General features: G+C 46.2%; 1 protein-coding gene across 2 annotated transcripts in view; it reads left to right on the plus strand.

Moving 5' to 3' along the window:
* Window positions 1–24,861, plus strand: part of LOC144152806 (scm-like with four MBT domains protein 2) — a 56,604-nt gene that overhangs the window by 25,392 nt on the left and 6,351 nt on the right. For both annotated transcript variants that reach the window (XM_077684270.1, XM_077684271.1), the window contains exons 10-17: window positions 917–1,040; window positions 2,541–2,623; window positions 3,826–3,894; window positions 11,354–11,619; window positions 13,253–13,284; window positions 15,776–16,007; window positions 17,655–17,833; window positions 20,731–20,891. In XM_077684270.1, coding sequence (XP_077540396.1) covers window positions 917–1,040; window positions 2,541–2,623; window positions 3,826–3,894; window positions 11,354–11,619; window positions 13,253–13,284; window positions 15,776–16,007; window positions 17,655–17,833; window positions 20,731–20,891 — 1,146 coding nt within the window. The remainder of the gene's footprint in view (window positions 1–916; window positions 1,041–2,540; window positions 2,624–3,825; window positions 3,895–11,353; window positions 11,620–13,252; window positions 13,285–15,775; window positions 16,008–17,654; window positions 17,834–20,730; window positions 20,892–24,861) is intronic.

The raw sequence follows: 24,861 nt of genomic DNA on the forward strand, positions 1-24,861 counted from the left end.
CTGTCAGCATAAAAAAATTCATCAATGCAACTAAATGGGGGTAAATGTCAAGAGTAACAATGACCATGTCGTAGTAATTATGACAAAACTGAGGTAGACGGTGGGAGTTACAATGGCTACCTTGTGGTAGATGGCAAGAGTAACTATGATAAAATTTGTCGCTTTTCTGTTGAAAGAACAGCCTGGGTGCCTTTCTTTCTGGTGTCAACTGTCGGGGCTGCATTGCCTGAGAATTGCCCTTCTGGCCTGTGGAGGATGTGAGAGAGCTCGTTATGAGTGGCTAGGAATTGGCACGTTTCCTCGCTGAGTATTGGCCAGAAAGATAGGGGTATCTGCTTGGCTGTAAGGGGGCTACATTGCAGTATGAGTGAGATGGTATTGCCGTCCTTGCTGTGATGGCATTGGACAAATTAATGGTGGACCATAGCTGCCACTGTCTACATGTCACCCAATTTTACAAACATGAAACTGCGAGCGATAGTCTTTTATCATTGGGGAAATAAGTCTACTGAAATTCAAATCTTTAGGGCCTAGTATAGGCACACATCAATTCTTCTCTTTCTGGGGGTTTGTTGGAGAGGGAGGGAGTCATAAATTGTCTCTATCCATCTTTAAATGCATCTTCTTTTAACCCAATCCATTCTCAAATTTCCGTACATGTTTGTGTATGTGTGTGAGTGCATGCATGCATACATGACTGCTTACCCTGTCTCGCTCCAATGTGCTTGCTTGCTCCCTTCTGTGCTTGGTCAGTTGGAGAGTTCTTGTCGTCCTACTCAGGAAGAGAATGTCCCTTTTTTTATGTGATTGTAATAGCGACAACTGTGACTCAAGAGCAACATTTGAAATGTGCCTCTGTCAATGTGTTTGCTATTCTTGAAACGCGTGACCGACGGCCACTCCCCTTGTCTTTCAGGTGGATGACCTGAGGCACCCGGCGGAAGCACCTCCACTGGTGCGTTGCTGCCACGCCCGGTCCCAGACGCTTCTTCCCATAGGCTGGGCTCAGGAACACTCGCTCCCGCTGACCACGCCCCCTGGTCAGTCTTTCAGGTTCTCCTCTGCGCCTCTCCTCCCCCTTTTAAAGCAAAAGCTTTTCTAGTGGGACTGATGACATTCTGTCAAAAAACTAACACATTTCCCCATAGACTGGTAGGTCTACTAAAAATCTCTGATAAGATCTCTGGACACAGGGCGTGTTCGTGAAACTGGGCTTCCACTGTGTTGAAAACACAAAAATCGTGAAAAACGAACTGTTGTGGGTAAGACAATACACGCATCGATTATGAAGGAGGGGTACAATAGTATAGCCCTGTCTCCTAAACTTGTGTCGGAATACATTTAGATCATTCGTAGATGTGTTTACCTATAGCTCGAAGCTAGATCGTTGCATGTGTTCGTTCTTCGTTTGTGATTTGTGCCGGTGAAGGTTTGTTGTTCCATTGGGCGTGCCTTTCAGCAAAAGTTGGACACACTTTCGGCTTTCGCGCTTCTGTCAACTTTCCTTTGGAAGGGGTGGTGAATTTTTCCCTTCCTCGGAGCTTCTTTGGGGGTGTGTTGGGTGGGGAAGTGTTGATAGGCTGCAGTGTTAGAAATGCGCTGCCTCCATTCATTCTTGCTTCTATCCTTATGTGTGGATGGGGCAGCTACCTAACAATAGGTGCAGAGGTGCACCTATAGAGTAATTGAAGAAAAAATGCTGCATGACCATGAGAGCTCATGTTCTGTAAGTGTAAACTTCAAGCGTTTGGCGAGGTGCTGCCCAGTAATAGAATCAGTCGATAATAATTGATGTTTTTATGTGCTGCATTTGTAACACCTCCTTTTTTTTTTTTTTTCAAAATTTTTGTGAGGCACTTATTTGGTGTATGTGTATCTTTGCGTGCATGCTTTTGTGTGTGTTTCCATCGTGTGTGTGTGTGTGTGTGTGTGTGAGAGAGAGAGAGAGAGAGAGAGAGAGAGAGAGAGAGAGAGAGAGAGAGAGAGAGAGAGAGAGAGAGAGAGAGAGAGAGAGAGAGAGAGAGAGAGAGAGAGAGAGAGAGAGAGAGAGAGATGCATTGTTGGAATTAGCATCGATGGAATTCTTAGGGTATGGCTGAGGTGTGGAAGAAAACTCTGCAGTGCTTTTGCTATTGTTAATGCAGCTTAGAATCCGTGAAAAAGGCCTGAAACATTGGTGAATCTTGGTCTCTTGTAATGCTTAGCACTTCCCCTCTCGACATTTTTCTTAAATTTGTGGAAGGGAATTCTGAGAGGTGGATTGTATATCAAGAAGGAAATACAGGCATGGATAAATGAAATTTGGGATTTCTGCCCACTTCTTTTTTTTTTTCCTTAGGCATTTTCACTCGTTAAAGTGTGAAAGGGCCTGTGTACTTGCCACTTGATGGATTTTGGTAGAGAGATTTTGGTTTGCCTCCAAACCAGAACACTGGTTTAGAGGCAAGTCTTTTAAATGCAATATCCAGGCCTGATGCTTTGGCTCCCTGCAAAACGGTGCATTTGCATTGAAAGCGGCACCTTGCTTTTTTGCATTGCAGGCTACATCTGTGAGACCTTCGACTGGGAGGAATACCTGAAGGCCTGTGGGGCGGTGGCCGCTCCAAGGTCGTGCTTTCACTTGGTGAGTGTTATGTAACAAAGACGATAGTCTTTCTTGGGCGACTTAAACGGAGAAATTTTGGTCTGTCTGGCTGTCTGTCTGTGACTCGATTCAGCTGCCCGGCCAAAGTGAAACAGAAGCTGCGCAATAGTCTTACATACCCACAGCGAAATCTGAACGTCTAAATCCGGTGTCAGCGTTCATTCTTGTCAACATTGTTGAACTAGAACAGACATTACGCAAATATGAGGCATAAAATCAATACATGAGTGATATTTGCAGTGTTCCTTTATTAAAAAACCAATGGATCTTGGATGCACCATTTGAAATAAAATACTTCATCAACTGCAGAAAACTGCCGCCTGCTGTTTCCTGCGCTACCTAGCGGCATTTTTTAAGGCACTAGCACGTACCAGTTGACTGTCGTCTTTCGTCGACATGTGTAACGAAAGGAGCAGATACGCGGCCAATTTTTTTTTTTGTGAAGTATGCAGCAGCACTGTCAGGTTATTGTTATTATTATGTGAGCTGAGAGCTCGAAGGCAATATGGAATGGAAAAGTTGGGTGCACTTTCACGCAGAGAAAGTACGAGTCACGCTGGCAGTCTGCCATTGTTTCTTCAACATTTCTTTCCAATTCTGATGGCTTGGCTGAAAGATGTGGGAAGGCCCGCAAGGAGATTTTTGCCATCAGTTTTTATTTTTATTTACTCTAGTTTTACCAATAATTTCAAGCCTTTAGATTCGGGACATGGCTCTTGAAACATTTTCTTTTAATTTTTAAGTTAACTCTGTGAAACTTGTCAGTCTTGCTGCTTTTTCCCTACTGATTTCAAATGTGCCATAATTTTTTGAGTAAGTCAATTAGTTACCAAGATAATTAGAGTTAATTAGCCATTTTTAGAGAAACAATAGACAAAACAGTATTAAGGAACCATTTCGAATGCCCATTTCAAACACCAAAGTTTAATGATCTGTATAATTAGTTCCTGAAGCTTTCGTGGGGTTAAGCATTTGCTGTGTAATTAGCAGAACTGAGCAACCAGGAGCAACTTTACTGCGCAGTAATTATAATTGGCTTGGTTGGAGGTTGTGACACGCATTCAATTGATTCTGTTGCATAAAATCAGACTGTTACACTGTTGCCTGCTGTTACCTTTTCACCGTGTACAAGGCAGGCTCTGAAGTCACCAGTAATGCTGCGTTGTTGTCTCTCCAAACAGGAAGAAGACCCGCTGGGCTTTGAACCAGGCCAAAAGCTCGAGGTGGTCAACAACAAGAACCCCGATGAGGTGCGATGGTTTCCTGTCTTTTTTTTAACTGCAGAACACTTTAGGGGGTTGCCTTGTGGTCGTAGCTCGCTCGCTGGACCCAATTAGAGCCACACGGCATTCCGTTGCAGTGGCTGTCGTCATGGCGTAACCCAGAGGCTTCGAAAGCCAAGAAGTTTATATAGTCATGAGCGTTCGAAACTTGTGAACCGCTGTTGCTTGTCATACATCTCCCCATTGTTTAGCGCAGAGGAAACTGCAGGCACACTTGAGGCAAAATATACGTAATTAACCGGCAGCGCTTGCGTTCATTTAGTTAGGAACGCTCGTTGGGTTGGTTTTTACGATGGCAAGCGAAAAAAAGTGACAGTGCAATGCCAGCACGTGCAGGAGGAAAAGCAAGCACAGAAAGAACACACTCCTCGCTGGCGCAGTTTCGGGCAGGGGGCGCATGAGCACTGCGAAGGCGGGAAATTTGAATTGCATGGGGTGGTAGCAGGGAGCGGATAACGGTGGGACAGCTCATTATGGCAAATCACTGCACTGCACTTCCGACAGCTTTCACATTGAGTGGAACGGCTTTAATTTTCTTGCATAAGGTTTTGATGTGAAGTTGCATTCTGATTCGAGAAATCTCCGATTTTTGTATGGCCACGTACACGTGTGCATCTTTGCAGGTGGTCCTTCTATGAGAGCTATAGAAGGCGTGGAAGTCATCATGACTTCTTGCCTCTGTTGATTGTGTTTCTGTCGTACGCCTTGACCAGGCCTCCCTTTAAAAGGCATTTGGGTGAGATAGAATGGTGTGTTGTCAGTCTTCATGCCTTTGCTCAGATGTAGCGCGATATCATCTTGCGCTGGTAGCTTGGGCCTTAAAGAACATTGCATAGCTTAGACAGTGTGACCAGTCCTAGACTACCAGTAATTGCAGGTTAGCGCACTGGTAACTTGTTCTGTCGTTGATGTAATCTACAAACTTAATGGGCACTCCATAATCTAAAAGCGTTTTACCTCCAGCTTCATTATAGCATCGCCCGTGCTCTAAAGGATCATTACTGCCACCACTACTAGCCCTGTAACTGCTACTGTTGTTATTACTGTATGCTTGGTGCTGTTATCGGCAGTTTTTCATTGTCAGTACTGGTTCCTCGGGAGTTAAACAGGCATTGGTATGGAGGTTTGTCATCCCATGTGAGGACCTATTTAAGGGGGGACGCGGCTTTCAACTTCGGAAAAATGACCAAAACATCGTTTTTTAGAAACCCGCATATTCGGCTTCTATGTTTCCTATTCTGTGCGTCTGCAAAGTTTTTACGCTGAAAAGCGTCGCAAAGTGGCATAAAAAAATACTTTTGTCAGGCGCGGTGACAAACTATCAGCGCAAAAGGGCGAAAAAACGGCAATTTTCGGAGCGCTCTATCTCCGCAACGGTGCCACCGGGCGCGGCCATTTTGATATGGTTAGATCGGCCGAGCGATCGTCTTTCCGGTTCCGCTCGTCTCTTTTATCTTCGTTCATTCACAAACGCACAAACGGCAGAAAAGAAACGACGCACAAACGAAGCTAGAAATAGATGCTGAAGCGCTATTGGTCCTCCGGTCGGGGCACAGAACGACGACCCTCCTGATTGGATGTCGCGGGCGCAACGCAAGATGGCGGCCGCCTGAGCTGCGTAGCGAGTGGATTGAGTTCATTTTCGCCGCTTCGCTCGGCCGAGTTTCTGTTCAATCTGTGGTATTCAACACGGACGTTATCGCGATGGGAATGCCAGAGATAACGAGCCAGATTACGGGAAGTTGTGTGGCTCGAAAGGCGGAGGTCATCGAACGCTTCGTGGTGCGCGTGACTCTACTGTCGCCAGACCCCGGAGGGTGACGCGGTGTGCGCGCTTGCGATAGCGGTTCGTGAAGTGAACTTTTAGTCGGATTTGCGATGTGTACACGCTTAGTTATTGCTGTGTTTTGACTGTGGGCTCGCTAGCCTCGCGAAAGAAACGGTCGACGCGTCAAACGCTGCGGCGCGCACGGCATAGCCGACGCGCATTGGAGCATCACATGACTGGGCAACCGGTTACGATTGAACGCCAGTAGTTGTAATTAATGCCTGCGACGTTAGTTTTAATCTTAAAAGCGACCTGACCAGCCATATCAGGTATTATCAAAGCTCGATATGTCGCGGTAAGCGTGCGCTGCGATGCGCGCGAGCCATATCGCCTTTCTTGTGCAACGTTTCCCGTGCACTTGTAATTTTCATGCAAACAGGTTTGAGTTAGTAATATAGGAATAAAAATATGCTCTCTGCGTTAAAAATGTACGTTACTGTGGCAGCATTTAACAGTGATTTTTTTAGGGAAATTATTGATACCATTGCTCAGGGCATACTGGCTGTGCTGCGAGAAATATTGGATGCCTTGAATGTCAAAAGTAGTAAAAAAAATATGCTCTTGCATTGAAGTTGGGAGTTATGCAGAATACTCTACCAAGCTTCAAAGTAGCTCATTTTCAACCTTGTGGTATGCAAACTTTTGGCAATGAACACCTGCACTATGAGTACTAAGTTGCTGTGCCAGGCAAGATAAAACATGAAAAAAAAGCCAAAAATGTTCAAATTTAAGTTTAAAAAATGCTTAACTTGTTGCCATGGTGACAACACTGCAAAAGGAGGTTGTCCAGTGCGATACAGCCAACCAACTAACCTACTTTGCATTGAAAGCCCATTGAAACCCATCTCCCCTCCGTTTGGTTTGCAAAGGGGGGTATGTACTCTTCACGGAGGAGCTGAAAATGATGTTTTCTGGAAAGAGAAAGGCTGAAAAGGCACTCCAGTTTCAAGGCAAGACCTTCCAGAAGCCCCATGCTCAAAAGGACATGAAAGGCTACAACCGTGACGACTTTTGATATGTGAAACCTATGTTGCAACTTCGGAAGCCGTTTTCTCAAAACAGTTTTTTTTGCCACCTGTGTCGCTTGTCCCAGGGATTTCTTCGTGACTGCTGGGTCTATTTTGATTCCGTTTCTTGCATTACATTCCTTGATGAACTGTTCAGGTCGTGACACTTTTAGTTTTCCAGATTTGTTTTTTGTGATTTTTTTATTCAAATAATCGTTCACAGTTGACATGCCTGATTCACATTAACCTCTAAAAAAATGAAAACTAAAAAACATTGTGTTGTAAAAAAAAAATTCTAAAACTGTCACGACCTCGTCAATTCATTTGGGAATGCAAAGCACTCCGAACAAGTTTTCTATCGTGTTTTATAAGCCGCAAAAGCTCGGTACAAGCGGAACAGAAAGAAAATTTCATACATAAAAAAGTTATTAAAATATTAACTTCAAATTTTTATGGTGTTATCACAGAAGCATTTCCAGTTGCTGTGCCAATTTTCATCAAAATCCACAAAGAAATAAAAAAGTTGATTTTGAAAGCCACGTCCCCCCTTAAAAAGGATGTGTTTATAGGTTTCAGTGCCTTCTGAGGTGTCGATAAGGACATCGTGCTCCTCCTCCTTCTCTCTTGTAAGCCAAGAAATGAGTGTTGACAAAAGTGCTGCCAATCATTATGCATGTGGCAAAAGCACTCGGGCATAAGCTGCCGTTAAGTTCCGAGCAAACGCCCACCCCCGAAGCATCACCTACCCTCCTTTGGGGGTAAAATATTCAATTTACTAAAATACCGCAAATATTTGCTTACCCCTTAATGGCTTAAGCGCCGATGAGTGACCAAAATAAAGGCGAATCATCTATTCATGTGTTGATGCGGTCACTTATTTGTCCTTTCCGCACTTTAGCCGACAGTTGACCCATCTGGTATTTTTCATTTATCTTTGCAGCTTTGGTTGGCGGTGTGGCCACTTTTTTGTAGTTTTTAGCACCTGACCCGAAAGATCGCCCATCTCACATTTCTCACTTGATATCTCCATACTTTGGGTGGGCGTTCTTTCAGTACTTTACGGTAGTTGTTTAATTTTAATTTAAAGTATGGGTGCTTTGTCGGCGTTGCTGTTGTTGTCTGCTACAAAAAATGGCTACCACCGTAAAAAGTAAATAGGAAAAAACACTTGAGTTCGTATGGGAATTGATCTAAGGTCTCCAAGGTACAAGCAAAGTGCATTAGGACCGCGTGGCAAGTGAATATGATGGCACGAACATTATTCGAGCCACAGAGAGCTCTCATTCTGAAGAAGCTGGATCTCCCTGCCAGAGTGCTTTGCACCAAAAGACTAAGAACTGAAAGTGAAGAAAGTGACGCAAACACGTTATTGTCTCTGATGACCGCCGTCAGGGGAAGCCATGATGTTTCTGTCTTCAGTGCATCTAAGTGAACTTGATGGTGATAGTTGTCAGTGTAATGGCGCAAGGCCAACAAAGGGCGAAGAGCACCATATAAAAACTGTATCAAGACAGATAGCTGGGTGAGTTTGTTTAAAAGCTCATGTTTACGAGGCACAAAAAGACTCGGGACAAAAAGACGGAGTCACCGTGTTTGTGTGTACCTCCGTCTTTTTGTCCGTGTCTTTTTGTGCCTTGTAAACGTGAAGTGATCAAATAAAAGTGATTAATAAAAGTGGTGTAAGGTGTGGCCAAAATAGATAGAGTACAGGGGAAATGATCCCAAAGAAAAATAACATTGCTGGTGTACAGTAGGACAGCGTTGGTACATTCGGGGTTCATACAATTTCCCAGTTACTGCGCTCTCAATTGTGAACAGTAAAGACTCCTTTTTAGTACGTTTCTCACCAGACAGTACGTTTTCCCCGATTGTGTGTTTCTCCCTCACATTTTCTTTTTTTCTTTTTTTGAAAACGTATCAGAGAAGCGCTACTGCAGTAGGGCCAGGTGGTGATGTAAGCACACTTTAAGTTCAAATTCATATTTTTGGGGTTCAACGCATCGAAACTGCACCTGGGATACGAGGCGCGACTTTGTGCGGGGCTCCGGATTGATTTTGACCACTTGGGTGTCTTTAACGAGTGCCAAAATGTCGACACAAGGGCATTTTCGCTTTTCGCCTCCACCTGGAAGGCAGGCATCGCGGCTGGGGAAGAACCCATGTCCTTGGGCTCAGCAGCACGGCGCCATGACCACTGAGGCACCGTGGCAGATTCAGACTTTATAGGGACTCTTCAGCACTTACCATCGACTACTTGGAATGTGTTTTGGGGTAAAGTCTATTGTCCCAGCAGTCTCCTCCCGCAAGAATTACCGTATTTACTCGCGTAATGATCGCACTTTTTTTTTTAATTGGATGCAAATGTAGGAGTTCGTTGATTACGCGGGGTAAATTTCTTGCAAAAAAATTTTGAGCACAGAAAATGCAAGCAAGTAGTGGGTGAAAATTTTTAGCGTAGGTCTTATGAACATAAAAATAATAAATAACGACATAATAAAAACTCTGCACACCGCCGGCAGCCGCTTTGCGAAGTGACGCAAAATGCAGAGTTTTCATGAATTACGGAACGCGCCGGAAGGAGTTTGCTGCGAGGTGACAACTGTTCGGCAAATGAGTGGCTGCCACTGTCACAGTGCGGCACATCAAAACCGGCATGGCTGCCGACGCAGCAACCTGAGCGCGTTTTTTTCTTTGTATTGTGAGTACATTATGTGCACTTAATGAGAGTTTTTTCCTCATCAATATTGAACGCATGATTGCTGATATCGCTAATATCAGCAAGTCTGCCACGATACCGTAGCCATGTTCTCTTTGAAGGGGAAGGAAACAGAGGTATACACGACCATCATCAGCTAGACTTGGCACACATACGACATATTGCTGCGGCTAGTTCAGCGTGCGTTTATTGCGCGGGAAATAAAAAAAAAAGTCGATCTTTGACGACATTCTTCATGGGTGCGATGATTACGCGAGTGCGACCATTATGCGAGTAAATACGGTATGAAAATCCGTTCACTATCACCGAAACTTGCGCATAATTGCGCATAATTGTTCCCTCTCAACTTGACCGCGGACGACGCGACAAAAGCTGCGCGCTCTCTCCCGGAGAGGGGTGTGGCTCGCGGCGTTCTTTTCAGTGGCCCGCAATACCGCGATATGTCATAGGCTGGGGAGTTTCCTCCTTTTCTTCGCAACATACCTATTTCCGATCTGGTGCCACAAACAAGCAGGCATGGCTACCTGCTCGCAAGCACGCGCTCGGGCTGGTAGGGCATTTTTGAAGTGATAAACGTTTGTTGTCGGGTGCTCTCGGTGATAGGGGAGTATTGATTTCGTCACTGAAGCTCCGTGTGCACTCAAAACACAAAAGAAACGTAAAAACTGTGCGTACAGATTCAGGCATGGAAGTGGTTGGTACCGTTATGACTCACTGGCGCCATGTTTGTGCGGGTCAGTCGCCTGCCGGTCGACCACCCCACCGCTTGTCAACGGAAACGAAAGGAGGCCGACAAGACGCGACGGCGGCCACTGATTGACAGCGGCTTTTGAGCGGCGTTGAGTGTTGTTGCCCCAAAAGGGATTAAGGAGCCGCCGGTCTTCCCCCGGCCTAAGCAACTGAACGCGTGTGCGCGTGAAAGCCCAGACGGCGACGACCGGACAATGGGACCCAGTGGCGGCGGCAGCACAGCGAAGAAGGCAGTGGCAATGGTCAAGCCATTAACCCTTCCCGGAGTTATTCCACGAACCTTGTTATTCTGTGCTGTTAGGCTCCCTGGGAACGCAGCGCGCGGCAGACACCAAAAGGATACGCGGCGCCCGCGCGTCTCCCGTTCTTCCCCTCTACTACAGGCTCCTGACGAGTGGCAAGGGTATGTGTGTGCGCGTGTGCTGTGCATCTGCCGACATACCTGAAAGGCGTGTCCCTACCCGAGGGCGGTGCTTCACAGCGAGGAACCTACACATCACCATTGGTCCGCATTGTTTTGTATGGGGATCCCTAACCTAGTGAACTAGGGATCGGGGGTCAACAAAAAGGGCGTGCTGCGGCCCACCAAGATCTGTCTTCTGTCTTCATCTCGACAACTCACTGTAAAAATGTAAATAAACCGGTTGAGTTTGCTCTAAGCTCTCCCCTAGTCCTGGCTCGACGGAGCGACGGCGACCGGCCCCGCTACCAGCAGACTGTGGTCGCTACAGCTCGCAACAGTACACACCACCGATAACGGCGGATCGCCACAGGAAATGCGAGAAATAAGCCGCGAAGCTCAGCAGCGACAGCCAAAAGAACAGCCATGGCCTCAATGATGTCGTTTAAATCATGCCAGAGGTGCATAATGAAGAAAATTGAAGAGAGCGCGGTTGGTTTTTCCGTGTCTTTCAGAGCGATTTGTGCGCTCACCGCTTCATGTGCACGTGTGATATTTGGCTCAGATATTCCTGGCAGTGTAATCTAAATGTCGCGCAGGTTTACTTGCACTGCTCAGAGACTGTTGCAAGATCCCCTTAAGTGCCCTGAGGAATTTCACGTGACCCTTGTACCACCGCTCCCTTCACTCATACCCCCTCTCCCCCTCACCCGCTGTGGTGCCAGGTGTGTGTGGGCACGGTGGAGCGGGTGTGCCCCCCCCTGGTGTGGGTGCGCCTGGAGGACGGTGGAGAGGGTGGCACGACGGTGGTGCTGCCCCTGCGCTCGCAGCAGCTGTTCCCCGTCGGCTGGTGCGGCTCCAACGGGTGGCCCCTGCGCACGCCCCGCGACTGGGCCCCCCAGCGCAAGCCCTCCGTGCCCTCGCCCTTGAGGCGGCTGGGGGTGGCGACGGCTGCACCCGCATCCTCTGCAGGTGCCAACGACACGACAGGGTGAGGGAAGCGGGCATGGTTTCCTCTCTACGCTGCCACCAATCAGTGTGCTTGTGAATTGCCCTTCGATGCTGCCTGAGAGTACCCAGCAGGGTTTTGGTGAGCATTCTGCGGAATTTTCATGCTCTTGCCTGGACATCTTAAAGCAGCCGTGAGGACAAAATACAGCCTCATTCAGTTTGATAGAGCTAGACTTTTTTTTGACCCACTCAGCTCTGTTACAGCAATGAAGGGCGTTTTTATAGCCGACAACATGCTAGAAATATTGAAGAACTTCCAAACTTCACGCTAATGTGTCACAATAGCAACAGCGGTAACAGAATAGGGGCCACCACTAAAAACGTAGTTACCAGTGTGTTAACTAACTGCACGTTAGCATTCTGATGCAGCAGCGAAATGGAACTAGAGACCCCACTATAACTGCATAGTCATTTCTCCAGTTGCCTAGGTCAGTGGTCACCAGCTGCACAAACAAGATTCGGTGACGTCATAGAAAAGTTTCTAGAAAGTGGATGGGGAGTCGCCACTGGTCCGTCTCTTTCCTGTAATGTCTAGGTTATTGTTCGGAAGTTTGCGATGAAATTGGTGTCATTGTTATAGGACAAAGCAGTCTTCCAAATGAACCAAACTTGCATTTTGTCTTCATGGTGCCGCTTTGAGTATTGAGGGTCAGTGGGGATTGGGGCGAGTTAATTGGAGATAAGTGGTGTGCTCCACTGATTAGAAAGACTGCTGCGGTGGAAGAAGTGGAGTTGGGCAGTTCATTGGGCGCCAAGTTCAAATGACAAGTGGATAACTAAAGTGACTCTATGTGAGCTCAGGGAGAAGATATAAATCAGGAGAGGCTGAAAATAAGATTTGGGGGTTTTAACGAGATCAACGGGTTGGAGTGATGTGGTAAGAAAATCAGGAGTCATGAAGAGTGGGTTTATTGGATGCAAGATGGGAACGAGCGCAGAGACCTTCCCCTGCACTGAACAACTAATGATGGTGATGATGACGATGGTGGCGACTCCGATTGTGCTTAGTAGTGTAGTAGCTTGTACGAAAAAGCAGGAGCGTGATTCCGCAAAAGTTTTGGTGAGCACTTCCTAAAATTTCCATGCTCTTGCTTGGGTACTGAGTGCCAACATGCAGTGCAATTATCAGTGTGTGATTATTTAAAAATGACCAACAGAAGGAAAAAAGAAAGGAAAGCTTCTCTACACAATACTGCCAAGTTTGGGGCATGGATTGATCTTATTTTTTATTTTTTTTATTTTTTTGCAGCACAGTTGTGGTGGCTTTTTCATTGTAATTTACTGTGAGTTATGCACATTGAACTCCGGATGTTTTGAAAATATCAGCATTTCGCATTGCCTGTTCCATTTTCAGTGTCTTTCGGAGATGTTTAATTTAGTGCAAGGCCACTTTTGCTTAATTCATATTGGTCGATGCTTATTCTAGTCAAATGCTTGTGCACGAAACAGTACATACAGTAATCTGCATAGTGATTAAGAAGAAGAGAAATAGCAGATTGAGGCCTTAGCAATAACCTCGATCGCTACCCCAGACTGTAGTCTGCGCAGTTGGTTAACCATAACGCCTGTCTGCTTGACATGAATGTCTAATATCTCTGTCCCTTTTATTGCAGCAAGAAGTCTGGCAACGTGGAGGCCAAGTCAGGTGAGGGTTGGCTTATTCTCTGTTCCTCAGGGTTTGTCATGACCAGTAGTGTCTTGATTAGCAAAATACAACACGGCTGCTCTTTAAAGGCAGCGTTATTAAGGTGAACACTTGTTTTTATACATACAACGCAGCTGTTCTTCTTAACTTAGAGAGTTTGTGTCACATGCTTTGGGCCTGCCTCATCAAGCCTACTCCCAGTGTACATAAAAGTAAAGAGAACAGCCCTAACATTTGAAGCTACCATTGCAAGGACCAGGATCTGTATTCTGATCAAGGTTTGTGTCGCAAGTCTATTTGGAGCAGTGACGTAGCTTCTGGGGTTGGCATTCAACCTGTCCAAAAAAATGATGCAGTGGGTTGTGTGATGTGTCTCCAAATACTGTAAAACTTGTATAATGACTATTTTCTGCAACAGTAAAAACCCCTATAATGCAATTGTCTGAAGGTAGAGAAAAATATTCGCGTTGGCTGATATCGGTGTCTTCAAAGATGAACCAAACAGGCACCAAGAAGTAAAGGAAATGCACTTTATTTTTTTCCTGCAGAAGTCTGCAATATTTCTGCATGTTTGTAAACATCCTGCCTTGTTTGAGCACTGAGGGCCTTGGAGACGGCGGATCATTTTTGTCAGATTGTGAATGTTTCTTCTAAAAAGCATATACTGGAACAAAAGGTATCCTCAAATTGTCATTTCAGGCTGCCCAAGAACTGCCACATAGCAGCCCCAGGACCGTCCCTGCAGTAGGAATCTGTGGGCAAAACACTGCTCTTGTGTCGTTCTTGGGCAGTCCAAAATGACCAATTGAGAAGACTAGAAAGTTAGAGCCATATTGTATCGGACTATGGCAGTTTTGTGAAAGTCCCTGCCAATTTGCGTCATCTGTTTCGTTTTTTCAAAATGGGCTCGTAGCACCCAAAATTGATCCCATTGTACGGAACGGCGAAGAATTTTAAAATTTTGAATTGCCTCGAAATTTGTTTGAGTTGTGATTGAGCTTCTGTTCTCCATGCAAGTTTTAGCATTAATATACGTGTACAATTGGATGTGCTTGCTATGGAAAGTTTTGAAGTGGTACTTGCTATGGACAGTTTTGAAGTGGACACCACTCGGAATACTGTGCCACAAAAGGAAGCCAGTTGGTTCTGCTGACTATGAACAGAAGCGAGAGAAATTTTCGGAAGCGGCTGAATATTAGCGTTATGTGTCATTAGAGAGTGTGTTGCAGGATGCTCAGAGGATGACAGTGGAGATGGGGTTGTGAAATATTTAGTGGGGTTCAACTTACACGGCCTTATTTCCTCGTGTTTGCATAAGCAGCATGTCGTCTCTGTTGGCCTTGTCATCTTGCGGCAGTTTCAGGACATGATAAGCCATGCGTACTCCAACCAGTATTGATGCTCACTGTTGTGCTACCGTTAAATCTCGTTATAACAAAATTTAAGGAGCACCGTGATTTGGTTGTTATATCCCACAACGTGCAAACTTTACCTCATTAAAGCTAGGTCTTAAGTACATTCGTTTCTATGGGGACTTTCAAGGGGAATCATGATTTGTTCGTTATAGCTTGTCTTGTTATAACGAGAGTTTAATTGTAGTCAGTTTGAACAGCAGTATGAACACAATGTCAAGCTCAACGTTTATCCGTTGACCCAAAAGTCGCAGCTGGACTACGAGTGCAAGCAGTGCAGGAATGTGAGGAGAAAAAATAAAAGGAGAAAAAAAGGGAATACTGGAAACAAAATTGAAAGGCAGAAACTTGATAAACGAGAATATGTAGCCCAATGGTGCTTTTCCCGCACGAGTGCTTACCACTCGCATTTGCATTAATGAAATTACTTTATTAGTGCAGAGCACTTTAGGTGCTCGCCTTGTCTTTGTAGCTCCCCTGCTGGACCCGAGTAGAGCCACATGGCGTTCCATCGTAGCGGCTGTCGTCGCGCCGTAACCCAGAGGCTTCGAAAGCCAAGCGGTTTATGTAGTCATAAGCGTTCGAAACTCGTGAACCGTTGGCGTTTGTCATACATCTCCCTGTTGTTTAGCGCAAGGAAAACTGCAGGTACATTTGAGGCAAAATATACGCAACTAACTGGTAGCGCCCACGTTAATTTATTTAGAAATGCTCATTGGGTTGGTTTTTACGGTAGTAAGCGACAAAAAATGGCAGTGCAATGCCGGCACGTGCGGGAGGAAAAGCAAGCACAAAAAGAACAAAACTCCCGCTGGCGCAGTTTCAGGCAGGGGGCGCGCGAGCATTGCGAAGGCGGGAAATTTGAAATGCGTTGGGTGGTAGCAGTGAGCGGATAACGGCGCTGCAGCCCGTTATGGTGAATCGCTGCTCTGCTCTTCTGGCAGCTTTCAAAGTGAATGGAATGGCCTTAATTTTTTTTTCTCACTACGGGAAGGAGTCTCTGGCTGGCGGTGCGTTGCTGAGTCGTGGCTGAAGTGAAGCTTACCATAATGTTCATGGGAACAATTCCCCTTTTCCAGGCTGGTGCCCGGCGCTGCACCTGAACCACCGGTGCTTCTCAGGCCCCCTCCTGTCGAAAGGGAGGCTGGCAGAGCTGCCCCGGCAGACCGGCCCCGGCCCGGTGTCCCTGGTGCTGCGCGAGGTGCTGGCCCAGCTCATCGGGGTGGCCTACAAGCCGAGCCGGGTGCTGGCCATCCTCCAGCTCCGGGGGCCACCCACCCCCTCCATGCACCAGCAGATGCTCAAGGCCAAGTGGGTGATGCTGCCACCATTGGGGGTGATGGGTGGTAATGCAGTGGTGTGCTCTCCCTTACTCTCTCTCCCTCTCTCTCTCTGTTTGTTCTCCCTCTCCTCTCTCTTCCTCTTCATCTCTCTCTCTCAGTCTGCCTTTCTCTTTCTTTGTCTCCTTGTCTCTGCCCCTCTCTTTCCACCTTGATTATTTTCTCCCTTTATTTCGTCTCTGTCCACCTCTTATCTCAATCCCCCTCTCCTTCTGTCTCCCTCCCCTTCCCAAAATACCTCGTTCTCTAATGAATGGAGCCGTGAAACTCCCGTGTTGAGCCACTGTGTAGAAACAAGGGATGCATGGTTGTTGTCCCCTTGTTTGAGGCAATCATGAGTGAGCACGAACTAAACTGTGTTGACAGTGAGTTGAACTGATGGAGGATGTGTGATGGTGTTTGGTGTGCTATACGCGGGTACAACTTAAGAACGGTAATGGAAGTTGACCCCTGCCGCTCATCACTGCAGCCACGTGGTGCAAGGAGTACATTACTGCAAGTATTTGGAAGTTTGGCACGAGCCATTTCCATGGCTGTTTTGACCTAATCTGCTTAGAACTTTGCCCCACCGATGACAAAGGAACTACGTGAGCAAAAGCAGATAATTTCACGCATTAAGCAAAATCTCCTTTTGAAACAAGCATGCATCGACACCTGGGTCTCTTGCTTTGGCGCAGTGGAATGCTACATGAGTTATTGCCATTCTTGATTGTTAACTTGCACCCAAGTATAGCTCGATAATTTACAGCTGTTACTGTAATCTAAATGGCTAGCTTTCCGTTGTGATGCGTAAAAAAAAGGTGCAAAAATTTTCATGCAGTGTGTGCATCTTCATGTTTTCACCAGCATGCATTACACCAGTGTCCTTCTCAAGGAAGGCATAAATCCCTCTCCCCATCCGGGCTCTGGCTGATTTCACTAGACAACACATCGCTGCAATCTGTAATAGAGTAGGATCAGGTGTAGGAGAGTGATGAATGGGAAGTGTACGTTTTTTAATGCTTTTCAACAGCGGAGTTGTTCCAGTTTTGTTCTGTCCGTGCGTATTGTTAACAGGAAACTCCGCTCGACGAAGCGGACATGGGGAAAATGCTAGGCCAAGAAGTGTGAGGGACAGTAGCGAGGAGGCAAGGAGCCCAGGAGCAGGTTTCGGGAGTGCGTGCCTCGAGAGAAAAACGGTTCCAGTGTTCGGAATTGAACCTGGGTCTCTCGCGTTATGCTTGCACTATCATCACATTCGGGCACATTGAATTTCCTTCGGGTTTGTAGCGGCCGTTAACTTGGAGTGTGGATGAGTTCAAGTTGATGTTAGCTTCGGACTATAGTTTGTATTTTGGACTTTCGGAGGGTGGAGTGTGGACGTTGGTTTAAATCAAACTCAGTTTGCATGGCGAAAGCTTTGCCTTTTCACCATCTTTCTTTCTCACAAAAGGGGCAGACCTAATAAGAGCCGAGTTAAAGTTGGTGAAGACCACCAGCTCCTCTGTTTCCTCAGTCTTCGCATCTCAATTGCGAAGGTGGCCAAATTTTTGACTGTGTGTGTGTTACGAATGGGCCGTTCATATTCCGCTTTCCCATTAACCCAAATTTCGATGTCCTGCTCCCCCATGGCATCCAGGTACAAGGGCAAGACGTTCCGTGCGACGGTGGAGACTGTGCGCAGCAGCGGGGAGGTGGGGGCCTTCTGCCGGAGCGTGTGCGAGAAGCTCCAGTGCTGCCCGAACCTGTTCGGGCCCTCCAGCTTCCAGGAGGGCGCCTGCCCCGACAACTGCGCCGGCCTCACCAAGACCAAGTACAGTGAGTGCCCTTTGCTTCTGTCTCCTCAGCCAGGTTTCCCAAAATAATGTTTGCAAAGAGTGGAATCGGCGACAGTTATGAAACTACCGTAAAGTTCCAAGCAAACGCCTTCCCCTGAAACATCACCCACCCCTTGCTAGTGGTGAAATATTCAATTTACTAAAGCACCCCAAAGATTGCCCACTTCCTAAAATCGGTGGCTTTACTGCGGATGAGGGAACAAAATTAGCTTGAATCATCTACTCGTGTTCATACAATCACTTATTTGTACTTTCCAAACTTGGGCCAGAAGTTTGCCCATCTCGCATGTTTTCTTGATATCTCCGCAATTTTGTTTGGCGGTGTGGCCGCTTTTTTGTATTTTTTGGCACCTGACCCGAAAGTTCGCCCATCCTGTATTTTTCACTTGATATCTCTGTACTTTGGGTGGGCGTTCTTGCGGAACTTTCCGGTGTGTATGAGTTGATGCTGGTGTCCATACCTTTAGGCTATCAGGACGTGCATTGCTAAGCTTTAGGGGTGTGCGAATACTCAAATATTCAAATATGAATCGAGTATTACCTCCGCGAATGTTTCAATTCGTGAATCGAATATCTACTAGTATTTGATTTTTCGAATAGTCGAGTGGAGTTTTCGAACGTTCCCTGGCTTAGCGAAAGTGAGAGATGTCAGTGCACACTAACACACTGCTGTGACATCATCTGCCTGGCAAGTTTCATCCAAATCACGCTTTTGACGAGCGCGTCTTGCAGAGGCCCTAAATTTTATTTCGCTGCATGGAGTAATCTGCGATTGCGTCGATAAGACCTTTTTTCCGACCTGTCGCTGTTCGACTCTGGCTGCCATTTTGAATTCTGCAACCAGATGTTTACATGTTAGGGTCAGTCAGCTTTGAGTAAAGACCGCCGCCATTTTGACAGCGCTTCAGTTAATTTAAAATCAAAAGTGGTTCTGGCTGTTTTTAATGCAGTTGGTGTATGGTTACTGCACGTTTACTTGTTTTTTAGATCACAGTGGATAGCACAGGCTTGTCCACAGTGACTGTAGTGTGAGCTTTTTTCCGCTACACATTATTGGCACTTTATGTTGCCCCTGTGCTTGTGAAGTGCCTCACCATGGTCCGTGATTGTGGTTGTCCCGTGTTTTCGTGTCCTATTGCTAATGCCTGCAAAGTTCTTGCTTCTGAGTTATGTGACGCTGTGTAGTCATTGCCTATGATTGTAGCAAAGCAACTGCAGTGCAAGGGGGGTTTTTAAGTGCAGAGCACTTTAGGGGCTTGCCTTGTCATCGTAGCGCGCTCGCTGCACCCAAGTAGAGCTACATGGTATTCCGTTGTAGTAGCTGTCGTCACAGCGTCCCATATAGGCTTTGAAAGCCAAGTGGTTTAGATAGTCATAAGCGTTTGGAACTCGTTAACCGCTGGCGCTTGTCATACATCGCCCCGTTGTTTAGCGCAAAGAAAACTGCAGGTACATTTGAGGCAGAATATACGTAATTAACCGGCAGCGCCCGCATTCATTTAGTTAGGAACGCTCGTTGGGTTTTTCTTTGTGATATTAAGCGAAAAAAAGTGGCAGTGCAATGCCGGCACGTGCGGGAGGAAAAACAAGCACAAAAAGAACAGAACTCCCGCTGGTGCAGCTTCAGGCAGGGGGTGCGTGAGCACTGCGTAGGTGGGAAATTTGAAATGTGTTAGACAAACCTCCGTTGAATTCATCAGCAGAGGTATGAGACAGGGCGACGAAGAGCGTGATGGGCGGTAAGAGTGAGTGGATAATGGCGCCACAGCCCATTATGGCAAATCACTGCTCTGCACTTCCAACAGCTTTCACATTGAGTGGAATGGCTTTAAATATATATATTTTTTTCTTTCCCAAACACATTACCGATGCCCGCTCCAGCTGGATCCCTGGAGTACAGCCGGTGTGAGTTGAAAAGTGCATTCTCCGGGTCAAAAAAGAACGTCATGTCTTCCTAAACATGCGGAGTGGCTTCTGCTTTTGCACGAAAACCCATGAAATATCGAGGCCTCTAAAAAAAAAAAAATTGATATTCGATATTTGATTCGATATTCGGATTGATTTTCTTCCGAATTTGATCTGATATTCTATTTGAAATTTGCTATTCAGCATTTGTACACCCCTACTAAACTTATGGTGTATTGCATTTTCTCTTATTTATTGCGACTCACTGTGCAAGATATGAATCACTTGAAAGCATCTCTCAAATGGAAAAATGAAAAAGAAATGAAAAAAATGGCTCTGTATGCCACTATGTTGACATCACAATTATCGCTGAAGTTATGCATGTCGCGACTGGTAATGTATGACCGGAGTGGGACTGTGCTCTCATGTAAAGTTGCCGATAGCGCAAATGCATTATGCAGTGCAAATTCTTGCTCTGCTGCACTTTCGAATAACTTTACCACGTGGTCTGATGATGACATGTGAAGTTCACATTCCAACCTTTATTGTAATTGTCACAAACATGTTGGGAAACATTTTTCTTCGTGCCTTCAGAAAGCCATTTTAGGTAATGCTACAGTTTTTGAGGGGAGCTTTATACCATTACGTATGCTGTTTTTATCGCTGTTGTTTTATTCGGCAACTGAACCCTTGTAGTGAGCAAAAGAGCTAAGATACCTTCCATTGTTGTGAGGAAAATAATTGCAAAACTAATCTCTTCTTTTAGCTGCGCAACTGGGTTTTCATGTCCGAAAGTTTGGTGTTCAACAAGTTTGATTCAATTTGGTCTAGAGCATCAATTGGTTGCACTGCATCAGTCCAAGTTGTTTTAGTACATCAGTCATCTTCATACTAATTAGCTAGTTTTTAGTAATTGGCTTTCCTCCGAGTGACGCATTGAAATTCACTGCGGTCTTCTTCGTCCTGCTGCAGCATACCACTTTGTGCGCAAGCGGCACAAACGGCAGCTGGCTCTACGCAAGGCCAAGCAGGCACGCTCGGAGAGCCCCGCTTCGGAAGCCAATGGCTCGTCCAGTGGCTCAACGGCGGAGCCGTCTGAGGCCAAGCCCAGCCGAATCGAAGCCGCTCAGCCGGTGAGTCACTGTTTGAAACAGGATTATTGGCTCAATGATACATTGTGGCATGGAAAGCTGATGAAGACTTCTAAGAGCATGCTGGAAAAGTGCCGACTCTCAATTGTTTATTGAACACATATAACACATACTTATGTAAATACTGCGACTTTGTGTGGGCGTAGAAGTGCTTCAAACCGGCTAATTCCAGCCGTTTTGCACAATCAATGTCCTCCTGCTTCACTCCCAAGCGTATCTGCGTGAAAAGAAAAAAAAAGAATGTAAATTTTATTTTTTGTATGAGTGATCACAAAATATTCACTTCGATTCAAAACTATTTCTTCTTCAAAACGACAATCTGCTTCTAAATCCGGAAATGGCTATCTGCGTACCCCTAATCAATCTCCGTTTACAGGAATGGTTAATTTTTCTGGGGGCCTTTTTGCCAGTCACATTGCACTCGTGCTTGCAGGTTTCTGTGGTGATGTTAGGAGGGACTCACCTGGTCACATTCCTAAGGGACGTACTAATTCATATCCACACACTTAAAACCCATCGTGCATCGGTATGAAACATTTTGCAGATCCATGAAAATGTTTTAATATCTATAATTTGCTTTGCATAGAAATAATAAACTTGTGTACCGAAATAAAAACATAAACGCTCATTGGTAGACAGCGAGTCCCTCTATGCTAAACCAGCAGAACTAAAATGTTTTAGCGTTGTGTTTTATATTCAGCACTGAAGTGGTATTATTCCTAAAATAAGCAAACGGCCTAGTTTTCTTGTTTACCAAACTAGTTCCACTAGTTTGCAATAGAAAGTGCTTGCTCGCTGTCCAGGCAATGAACGTTGATTTTTTAGATGCAGAGCATCTTATAGCGGGGGCCTGTCTTGCGTCGACGGCCGTGCGGCATCCGTCCGCACTGCTCCTCCGACAGCTGCTCGATAACGCGCGCTCACACCCTCCTCTCCCCTTCCCCTCTCCACGCCATCTGTGCGCTGGCGCGCGCTCCTCCTCCCCTCCGAAGCTCCGCCCACGCCAGCTGTGATAAGTGCGCATGCGCGCGCCCTCTCTCATCCTCCTCTCCACTCCAGCTGCTAGTGCGCGCTCGCACCTCCTCTCCCCTCCTCCTCTTCGCGTCGTCTTCGGGTTGGCGCGCTCTCTCTCATGCTCCTCTCCACGGGAGTTGCTTTATAAGCCCATGCGTGCGCCGGTCGCTCAGTTCTTCTTCGTTCTTCGGTTTGATGTACGTAGCGATGCGCTGAAATGGACGCCAACGAATCGTAACAACACCCAACAATGTAATACCGTAATTAACAACGCAATTAACGCCGGTATAGGGACCGGGCAGCTGGACGGGTGGCGCCACCACTCGGCGCTCCCCTCGTCAGTGGAATGAGCCGGTGCATTGGACTACACAGCCTCCCGTTGTTTTTGTTGTGTTTGCTTCGGTGCTTTGTATGTTTTGGTGGCGTTGTAAGCAGACATGTGAGATTAAACGAAGTCTAAACAGATGTGTTGGGTTCTTAGATGCAGTAATGACTACGAAAGCTTGTCGGACGCGTCTAAAGTTGGGTATCGGCTGCAATGGCATAAGCGCTTTTTGCAGCGATCTGCGCTTGGCTCCACCCGTTCTGAGTACGAATAAAACTACTATTATTAGTAAATATTTTCTTCTTAAATGCACTCACGGCTACGCAAACTTATTGGCAGCTTGTATGGTTGGGAATTCGCTACATTGACACGAGCGCTTTTTGCAGCGCTCTGCGCCTGGCTCCGCGCGATCTGAGCAGGAATAAAAGTATTAGCAATATTATTATTCATTTCTACCATTTTAAATTATTTTCAATGGTTTCAATGACTACGGTTTCCACGCCAGCCTTAGCGCTGGGATACCTCGATACGTGTGCTTTAAATAGAAAGGCACCTGCATGCGAGATGGATTACCGTGTAGCCGTAGAAATGTTGCAGTAGTTTACACTTTCTGTAACCGTGAGCTTTGGGCCTTCGGTTTTGGTGAGCGACACTTTGACAGCATGGGAGCGTGAAAGCCGAAGTAGAAATCCCACATTCATTTGTGGTGGTCATTTTATCAAGAGCAAAAGTTATTCACGTACTCATCCCTCCTCCCCTTCCCGTTTTACCACCTGCGTAGAATAAATGCTGGCACCGATAGTTAAAAAATGCGGCAGCGTTAACGTCAGCCGGTGTTTTTTAATGCTGAAGTATTATTTACAGAGTACCTAAAAAATCGTATAATGCCTGGTTAAGACATTAAAAACGCGGAATTAGTTGCCTCAAATATGGGTGCATCAGCCCGAGTCCTCCAGCACAGACACATTTCCGGCACGCTGGACAAAGTTTAGATTTGGAGAGGGGGGCATGAAAGTTCAAAATTAAGCAGCAAAACCATCTAGCCCTCCGTCTAATAATTATGATGGTTGAACGCAAAGCTTTCTTCCTGCGAAATCGAATGGGAAATGGTCAAAGTCAAAGACGCTGCGATCAAAACACCAAACTGCGTACTGATCAAATTCGACGCTCAACTAGCCAAGGTTTAAATCCAGAAGGCAACCACGGAAACCCATACGATAGAGCTTTGCGATAAACCCTCATCGTCGTTAGACGAAGGTATGCATGATTTTTCAAGCGTAGGTGGCAGCTTGTAAACCGACCGCAGCATTCAGTTGTGAAGCTGAGTACAGGTTTCGGGCACCCTCCTGTCTTGCGTCCTTCAGCCACGCAGGAATTGGTTTTTGAAAAACCATTTACCAACTAGCCAGCAAACATTGCAATTCTTGTAAAGCAATGCTTCTCCACGACAAGCAATAACGTTCTACTATCATGTGGTATTTATTCTATCAACGATTCCCGATGACTGTAGTCAGAGCATTTCTGTGAAATTAAACACGTTTCAGCCGTAGGTAATGAAGTTACGGAAGCGTAGTCCATCACAATTTCTGTTTTGAGGTAAATCTTAGAAGACACCCCCCAACTTTGCATTTCGCTTGTGCACGACGTCGACGCCGTTTCGTCATCAACTGCCAAAAGCCAGCGCCGCAGCATTCCTAGATCGGTTGCACACACACGCTTTGTGGGAGTATTTAGCTGCAATATGCTCCTCGATGCGCGAAAATGCATGCAGGCATAAAAAAATTGCATGAAGCAACGAACTTTCACTTCCAGCTTGACTTCCAGCTTGGCGCATTGAGCGTCGTCTGCTATTTGTAAATACTGAGTATGGGCGTGGGCGTAAATCACACGCATTGCATGCCTCGTAAACGTCACATCCATGCTCAAGATTTACCGACCTGAAAAATGCATGTGGGGTTACGTACGCTTTGCAAGCCGCACTGCAAAGAAATGACAGAAAGCCATGCACAGTTACGCTGCGCTGACCGCCACCGGCATTCCACTGACGAGCGGTTCGCCACGGGCGGCGCTGTTCGCTGAAGCGACGGAGGTGCCATACAACGGCCGCCCGGTCCCTATAGCAACAAAGATGCTCTGCATCCTCACGATCCCCCTCGGGGAGGTGCGGGTAATTTTTTATTTCAGCTTACGAGTTCCGTATTTCTAAAAAGAGCAAACTAAGCCATGAAGAAGGTTTTCATGAATCTGCAAAAAAATTTATATAACATTTTCATAAGTATGTAGAATTTTAACACGAAAGTGTTTTATTCCCAGGTACACGAAGATTACACATACGTCATATCCGTCACGGAAGTGACGCTAGTACAACAAAGCGAGTGGCCTGTAAAGGGTGCACCCCTGCACACAGGGTCTTCTTGCAGCGAAGCAACCTTTAGTACTAAAGAGTACATTATACATCGGGTTGTTCTTTTCGGGTTTTGTATTTTAACACGAAAGTTTTATGCTGGAATACACCAAGATTTCACTGACGTCATATCCGTCACGGAAATAACGCCAGTACACCTTTGCCGAAGCGACCCGCCAGCAGGACGTTGCTCACCAAGCACACCCACA

The sequence above is a fragment of the Haemaphysalis longicornis genome, unplaced genomic scaffold (assembly GCF_048455015.1).
Source record: "Haemaphysalis longicornis isolate Haplotype H1 unplaced genomic scaffold, Haemaphysalis longicornis Haplotype H1 scaffold_9, whole genome shotgun sequence".
In the NCBI taxonomy this organism is placed as follows: Eukaryota; Metazoa; Arthropoda; class Arachnida; order Ixodida; family Ixodidae; genus Haemaphysalis; species Haemaphysalis longicornis.